Consider the following 8,739-nt stretch of genomic DNA (forward strand, 5'->3'; position numbering starts at 1 on the left):
TGTGGAATATCCCTTTGGCTAGTTCAGCTCACCTGTCCCGGCTATGCTCCCTCCCACTTTCTTGTGTATTTTCTCACTGGTAGAGCATAAGACACAAGCAAGAAAACGTCCTTGGTTTAGGATAAACACAACTTAGCAGAAACCAAAACATCCGTGTATTATCACTCTGAATCCAAACACTGCACTACACGAGCTACTGAGAAAATTAACTCCATCCATGCTAAAACCAGCATAGGGACCCGGCTGGTTTAGGCTTAGATGCATTTTGGGGAGGTTTTGTAGACCTAGTTTTCACGGGGGGAGGGGTTGGTTGTCACATTCGGAGTGGGCTCGGTTCGAGGTAAGGAGCCATCTGTTGGCTGCGAAAGGCATGGAGGAAAGTTGATGTGCTGTGGTTTAGTACACCGATGGCCAAAAAAGTAACTAGCAAAATACCCATGAAAGGTAAAACACATGATCCTGCCCGACAAGGATTCATATACTGTGGAAATAGACTATTTCACCTCAGTTTCTTCCCTTCCCTTCCCTTCCCTTCCCTTCCCTTCCCTTCCCTTCCCTTCCCTTCCCTTCCCATCTGTATTATCTATGGACATAAAAAATTCCCAGGACTTCTTGTCATCTTTTTATCCAGTACCTGAAGGAGCCTAAAAGAAGGCTGGAGAGGGACTTTTCACAAGGGCATGGAGTGACAGGACACATGGAAATGGTTTTAAGCAGACGGAGAGCAGAGTTAGATTGGATATTGGGCAGGAATTGTTCCCTGTGAGGTGCTGAGGCACTGGCACAGGTTGCCCAGAGCAGCTGTGGCTGCTCCATCCCTGGGAGTGTTCCAGGCCAGGCTGGATGGGGCTTGGAGCAGCCTGGGCTGGTGGGAGGTGTCCCTGCCCAGGGCAGGGTGGGATGGGATGATCTCTAAGGTCCCTTCCAATCCAAACCACTCCATGACTCTACGATTTTCCCTGACAAAGTCCCAGAGCCCTTGCACAGTGTTCCTATCCAGCTGCTGCAGGAGCAGGTACTTCTGTCTCTGCTGCCTGGCTGTGTCCTGCATGACCTACAGCATTCCCAAGAAACTACGTCCACCAAGCTCTCACAATTGTGAATCCAACTCCTTTACTGCCCCATGTCACCACAGCTCCTGCACTGCCAGGCATTTCCTTTGGCTAATAAATCCCAGAGTAAAAACGGTCGTGACATGGCATAAAAAGAAAACCAGTAAATCACGTGTAAAATTTCATACGTTATTAATTCATCCCCTTCCTAGCCTTTAAACCTGACCCAATAACCACTCAGCAAGTGTGCCAGGATCTGAGGGCAACCAAACCTTTCAGACACAACAGACATGGGAGAGAAGCAGGGAGGGAGTTAGAGAAAAAAGGAAGTAAACAATAAATCAGTGTTGGCTGAACAATGCAAGGCCTGTGCAGAGCCCCAGCCTGGCATTAGCTCTGCCCTCAGCTCACAGCTCTCCCCTGGCACTCTGCCTTGTGCTGTCCCAGCTCTTCCCAGGACACATTCCCCCTGCCAGTGTCTCCAGGGAATGAGCTTCTCCTGCACACACTCCTGACTGACTGACCCTGTGAACAGTCCTTATGTTCTGCCTCTTGTTTCCAGTTCCAACAGCTGAGGTTGGATTCATCCACAGAGCTGATTCTCCTTCCTGGAGTTTGGCATCACTGCAAAAGCTCTGGAAACATCTGTGCTGGGTTCTTCTGTCTGGTCATGGCAGGAGAAATTGTCTGTGTTATGATCAATATCATGATCCTGTCTCTCTGCTCAGCCCTGGGGAGGCACATCTGGAGTGCTGTGTCCAGTTCTGAACTCCTCAGGGCCAGAGGGAGATGGAGCTCCTGGAGCAGGTCCAGCAGAGGCTATGGAGATGCTCAAGGGACTGGAGCATCTCTCTCACAGGGACAGGCTGAGGGAGTTGGGCTTGTTCAGCCTCAAGAAGAGGCACTGGGAGGCACCTCATCCATGTCCATCAGTGTCTGCAGGAGGTTTCAGAGGATTGACCAGGCTCTGCTCCATGGGGCCCAGCAATAGGACAAGAGGCAATGGGCAAAAACCAATGCCCAGGAAGTTTCACCTGAACATAAAGAACTTCTTTCCTGTGCAGTGACCAAGCACTAAACAGATTTCCCAGTGAGGTCATGGATTCTCCCTCACTGGAGAAATTCCAGAACCATCTGGACACAACCCTGAGCCATGTGCTCTGGGCTGGCCCTGCCTGAGCAGGGAGGTGGGACCAGGTGACCCACTGTGGGCCCTTCCAACCTCTCCCATCCTGTGATCTATTGCCCTTCAATGAAAGGCCTCTGAGAATTTATTTCTTCCCAGAGAACCATGAGAACTTTTGGAGCAGCACTTGGCCTTCTCTCCAAGGAGCTCTGGGGCATGACTCATTTGGCAGTTCTTCACAAAAACAATAGCTCCTGTATCCTTCAAAGACCAGCTAATAATGACACCTTTGTTCTGTGCTGATAAGCAATTACTAACTCCACACAGACTATTTATGTTCATTGTCTTTCACTCCAAGGCTTCCCTGAACACAACCTGTACTGGGGAAGCCAATGTCAAACCCAGAGAGCTGAGGCACATCATCTCCCTGAGTCCTGATTAACAAGCCATTATTGATTTCTCATTGCTAACAGGTTTATAGCCAATTGTTTTCAGCTCCTTCAGCTTCTCCCAGCTAGAGAAAGAGGAAACCTTTCAACTTGAACCATTTGGAATGCAATAAACAGCATTTAAAGCAAGTGCCACATTGCTGCTTCCTCCTCATGGTGTAACCACAAGCAGCAACAGCCACTCACTCATTCCCCTCAGCCCCCTCCTGGGGAGGAGAATCAGGAAAACAACCAAACCAACGTGTGGGTGGAGATAACAAGTTTATCTTGAGCTGGAAGGACCCACAAGGACCACCAGTATAACTCTTGGCCCTGCCCAGGACACCCCAACACTGCACCCTGAGCCTGAGAGCATTGGCCAAACCCTCCTGGAGCTCTGTCAGCCTTGGGGCTGTGCCCACTGCCCTGGGGAGCTTGCCAGTGCCCAAACCCCTCTGGGGGAAGAACCTTGTCCTGACATCCAACCTGACCCTGTTCCAGTGCCCAGACACTTCTGGGAAAGACACTTGTCCTGATATCCAACCTAATCCTTCCTTGACACAACTTCAAGCCATTCCCTGGGTCCTGTCACTGGTCCCAGAGAGCAGAGATCAATCCCTGCTGCTTCACTTCCCTCCTGAGGAAGTTGTAGGCTGCCATGAAGTCTCCCCTCAGTCTCCTCTCATTAGGATAATACCAGCAATAATGCTATTACTAATAATACTACCAATATTAGTGATACTAATAATTGCAATCAAAGAACAACAAATAAACCCCAAGAGCAACAAGTTCTGCCCAACAACTGCTCACCAGCCCCCATTAAATGGTGTATTTCAGTCCTGTCCTGCAATAGCATCACAACACTTACAGTTCACATTCTCTACTACATGGACAAGTAGTTAATTAACTGAACATTAACTCAATTCAGCTTTTCAATAAGGAAACTCCTGGCTGTGAAACAAATGAAGTGAGGAACAGTTTGATATATGAGTTGTGTAGTTTATTTTCTCTGTATCTAGTGGAGACATCACACATTCCAGTTACAAACTAATCTCCAGAGAATTAAGGTGTGTTTTCAAACTGTAATAGTTTTTAGGTTCAGAATAAACCACGTGAATGAATACAAATCAGTAATTACTTATTGACATATTAATAAAGGCAACTGATTAGGTTTCCCTATAAATGGTTTGTTTTTCACCTACTTTTATTTCACCTCTGTTTTTATTTTCACCTCATTTAACTTTGTTCCGTGTAAGGAATGTTCATACAGCTGCAGTTCTTGTCTGGTGTTATGAGTCTCCCCCCAAACTGGTCAGTGTAGCTCTACAACAATCCCGTTCTCCATAAGAAACCCTCAAGAAATGGCTCTGGACCCTAAAAACATTTATCATACTGAGAAAGCATAAGGCACCTTCTTCCTCATCCAAACTCCATGTCAGAGATCCACCCTGGAGAGTGGGAGAAGGGCTGGCAACGATGTAATTAGGAGTAAGAACAGGTAAATGAGGTCAGGCACCTTTACATTATTAGACTGATAATCTTACCAGGTTCGAACAGTTTTGTTACTAACAAACTGGCCATGAGGACCATCAGCATCTGAAGGCAAAAGGGCCAAGTAGACTGGAGTCTCAGCCCCTTCATCGGGGGATTTGGTGGCTTTGGGCCCTGCCATGTCTGTTCTCACCCAGCCAGGGCAGCAGGCATTGAGGAGGATGTGGTCACCCTTCCTCTTTTCATCTAACATCCTGGCATGGATCCTGGACAAGACTGTGACCCCAATTTTGGAGACTCCGTAGGCAGTATTTGGCCACCCCTCTTTAGCATGGACATTTTTCTTGGTGTCTTCTACAAATTTGGTCATGAGTTGCACTAACTCATCCTCAGTGATGGTGTTGCTGCGAAACTTCTGCTGGAGTTCTTGGCTGCAACCTCCCAGGGCTGAGCTACTTACCATGCTGGACACATTCACCACTCGGCCTGCAGGAGAATAAAGACTGATTATCTTCACACATATTAAGCCCAGACATGGAAATGAGGTTGCTCTGAAGTTCTGCAGTCACTAGTTAGGTGAACTCCTGTAAAATACTTTGTGTGGGTTATTTTGAGGAGGTCCTGGAAGATCACAGTTAGCTCAGGTTGAGTGGATGATGTAGATGAGGGGATTGATTCTCTCTCCAACTCCTGCCAGGAGGTGCAGCCAGGTGGGCTCAGGCTCTGCTCCCAGGGACCAGAGGAAACACCTCAGGCTGTGCTAGGGGAGGTTCAGGAAGAATTTCTCCATGGAAAGGGTGGTCAGGAATTGAAAGAGGGGTGTTTACTCTCTCTCTGACTAGGCCCCAAAATTCATTGACTCTGTCTTTTCCTTCTTCCCTAGGGACCAAGTTCTACTTGTCATCTACTTGACTTCTTTCCTCCTTAAAACCTGGATGTATTTTAATTCTAGCACAGACTACATTTCATTTACAGAAGCAAACACATCACAGCACATCAAGCTCAGCTGAAACACTGGGTTTAGGTACCTCTTTATCCTAGTTCTATCATCAAAACATACTTTCTGAAGTAAGAACTATTGATGTAGACAGATATGATGGAGAGAGCATGAGCAAGTTCTCTTTGGCTCTCTGAGGGCACCGTGAGAATTTCACTTCAATCCTTACCAAGAATGCAAACAGCTTGAAAACAGATTGAAATATACTCAACAGAGATATTTGGGGGTTAAGAAAGGCCATTTTGAAGGTCAAAAAATGGCATTTGTCTGTCCTCTTACTTACAGCACAGCAAGGTCCACTCTTCTTCCATGGGGCAGGAGACTGGGCAGGATTTTCCCACTTAATGAGGGCCAAAACTCATACAAAACGATTTATCTACTTATCTTTCACTTACCATAAGGCTTCATGAGAGGCAACAACTCAGTGCAAACATTCCTGGTTCCAAAGAAGTTTGTCTTCAGTGTAACCTCAGCTTGGATTGCAAACGGAGTTGTGTCTTGGACTTTGCGTAAGAAGTGGAAGGGAGAGAGGGGGAAAAAATAACAAAAATCAGGATTATTGTACTGTTTGAATAGAAGTTTCCAAACTACCAAACTCCAATAAAAATACCCAAACTGAGCAATACTTGTGCCATAAATCACTCCCTGAAGTGACAGATCTGTGCTAACACAAGCAGGAGGGTGGGAATTAGCAGCCAGGAAAAGGAGCTGACTGAGCTAAGTGTGAGGAGACCCTGGAACCACACGGGAAGGGGATGATTTTAGCAGACAGAATGGCACCTTGCCACCACCAGAAGAGGGGTAGGAGGTGCCATCAGCTGCCAGTTCAACTCAGCAATCAGCCATATGCTCTGCATCCTCCACTCTGAGGGAGAACTAAGAGCTCAAGTTACACCACTTCTCCTCTTCTGCTCCACGCTCCATCTCTGCAGGGATGGAGCTCACCTGCATGGACTGGGCAGGTGTTCTCTTATGTCCAGAGCTCAGATCCATGTGAACTCAAAGGAGAAAGAATAACAGGTCAAGTCATGGGAGGAGAGGCTGAGGGAGCTGTGGGGGCTCAGCCTGGGGAACAGGAGGCTCAGGGGGAACTCAGTGCTCTCTCCAGCTCCTGCCAGGAGGTGCAGTGAGGTGGGCTCAGGCTCTGCTCCCAGGGAACAAGGGGCAGGACCAGAGGAAACACCTGTGGCTGTGCCAGGGGAGGGTCAGGTTGGACATGAGGAGGAATTTCCTCATGGAAACAATCTGTCCCTGCCCTCTGGCAGTGGGAAGCCATTCCCTGTGTCCTGTCCCTCCAGCCCTTGTCAGTAGTCTCTCTCCATCTCTCCTGTAGCTCCTTCAGGCACTGAAGGCCACAGTGAGGTCACCCCAAAGCTTCTCTTCTCCAGGCTGAACAACCCCAACTCTCTCAGCCTTTCCTCCCAGTGGAGCTACTCCGTCCTTCTCATCATCTTGGTGCCTCCTCTGGAATCTCTCCCATACATCAGTTATGGCCCTTCCAGCACTGCAGGTGAGATCTGAGCTAAACTAGCAGTCAGGCTTCTGATTTGCTCTAGCTGAAGCTAACATGATTCTTGGCTTCATTTTACAAACCCTTCCAAAAAAATGCACTTTTCCACCTTAAAACTGCTGTGCACACTTTCCCACTTTAAAACTGCGGTCCCTTCCTCTCTGTCCCTGCCTTGCTGTCCACCAGAAGACAAAATGGTCAAATTCTGGCTCAGCACAGCAAGGTCAACAGGTTTATAGTTAACTGGATGACCTGAGAAAGATGTCAAAAACCACCAGGGGCCAAAGGTTCTTTCTCATCATCTGTGCATTACCCCAAGCAGGTAATGCACAGAACAAAGCATGAGGCTTGCAAGAGAGAGAAAACAGAGATCCCACAATGGATCTGAGGAACAAAGCTGATGTTTACCCTGATGATGGGATCCTATGGCCCAAGTGAACCTCATGGGCATTGAGACAATCAACTCTGCTCACATGTGCTGTGTGCCTCAAGGATTTCCATGGGTGATGCAAATACAACACTCCAGGGAAGCATGTCTATGGAATCACAGAATCAATGAGGCTGGAAAAGACCTCTGAGATCATTAAGTCTAACCTATGACCCATCACACCTTGCCAACTAGACCAGAGCACTAAGTGTCACATCCAGTGGTTCCTTGAACACCTCCAGGGATGGTGACTCCACCACCTCCCTGGGCAGCACATCCCAATGCCTGACAGCCCTTTCCATGAAGAGGTGCACATGCACAGTTAGCCCAAGAGGTCCTAGAGGAAGAGCCATGTCACACTGCCCTCAGATGCTACAGCCACTGGCACAGAGGTGCCAGATGCTTCTACTGTCCTCTCCACACAGCTTGGCAGCACACAGGACTGTCCCAGACAGAGCTCTTCCTACCTTTGAAAGCAATCCCAGCATTGTTCACCAGCACGTTCAGCCCTCCATACTTCTCCTTCAGGAAGTCACGGAGAGCTTTGATGCTCTGCAGGTCATCGATGTCCAACTGATGGAAAAGTGCTCTCAGCCCTTCCTCCTGCAGCTTTGCCACAGCTTCCTGGCCACGGCCTGGGTCTCTGGCTGTCAGGTACACATCCCCTGGGAACTGCTTGCACAGAGCCCTCACAATAGCGAATCCAATCCCTTTGTTGGATCCAGTCACCACAGCCACTGGCACGTTGGACATTGTCCTCTTGGGATGGAAGGCAAAGGGACAGGAACTGCAAATAGCAAAGGAAGGTTCACTCACAGAGGCAAAGATGGATATTGAAAATGAAACAGAATCATGGAATGGTTTGGGTTGGAAGGGACCTTAAAGATCATCTACATCCCCCCCCTGCCCTGGGCAGGGACACCTCCCACCAGCCCAGGCTGCTCCAAGCCCCATCCAACCTGGCCTGGAACACTCCCAGGGATGGGAGTCCACAACCTCTCTAGTCTATTAGTATTTTTTCTTTAAAATACCATTTCAAACTCCATCTTGAATTATGTGAAACTACTTCATTTTTTTGTTTATCCCATCAGCTCCAGACAGAAAACACCCTTGCTGTTATTTTCACAGACAGCACCTTGAAAAAAGACACATTTCCTCCATAAAATCCAGCTTAAAACACTGCTTTTATTCCCTTTTTGACATAATTGCCACCTCTCTCCCAAACAAAACAAATGATAGGACAAGGGTTATGGATTAAAATTGCAGGACGGGAGATTTAGATGAGATCTCAGGCAGAAGTTTTCCCTGTGCGGGTGGTGAGACAGCCCCTGGCCCAGGTTGCCCAGGGAGGCTGTGGCTGCCCCAACCCTGGCAGTGTTCACAGCCAGGTTGGCTGAGCCTTGAGCAACCTGCTCTGGTGGGAGGTGTCCCTGCCCAGGGCAGGGGTTGGATCTTCTCTATACTCTATTCCAACCCCTAAATTATCGCAAAGATGATGACATCCCAACCACCCTCTGCCTTCCTGCAGCCAAGAACCCCCTTTCCCTCTCCCCCCCACTGTTTTTTCCCAAGGGGAAGGCAGAGCTAACCCTGGAGCCTCCACTCAGCCAAAGCTCTGGAGACACCGCGGGCGCGGGGGATGCAGGACCGGTCGGGGCAGGGAAATACGGCGGGAGCATCCAGCATCCCTTTACCCACCTCCTGTGCC

The 8,739-nt window shown here is 48.6% G+C and overlaps 1 protein-coding gene across 1 annotated transcript; it reads right to left on the reverse strand.

Moving 5' to 3' along the window:
* Nucleotides 1-4,146: 4,146 nt before the first annotated feature.
* On the reverse strand, nt 4,147-7,797 carry LOC103810634 (carbonyl reductase [NADPH] 1-like). The gene is made up of 3 exons (XM_009083551.1): nt 7,499-7,797; nt 5,490-5,597; nt 4,147-4,583 (listed from the first exon to the last, which is right to left on the reverse strand). Exons 1-3 carry the CDS (start codon nt 7,782-7,784, stop codon nt 4,147-4,149), a joined length of 831 nt encoding a protein of 276 aa, XP_009081799.1. The 5' UTR covers nt 7,785-7,797.
* Nucleotides 7,798-8,739: the final 942 nt, after the last annotated feature.

Source organism: Acanthisitta chloris, unplaced genomic scaffold (genome assembly GCF_000695815.1).
Source record: "Acanthisitta chloris isolate BGI_N310 unplaced genomic scaffold, ASM69581v1 scaffold9230, whole genome shotgun sequence".
Taxonomy (NCBI): Eukaryota; Metazoa; Chordata; class Aves; order Passeriformes; family Acanthisittidae; genus Acanthisitta; species Acanthisitta chloris.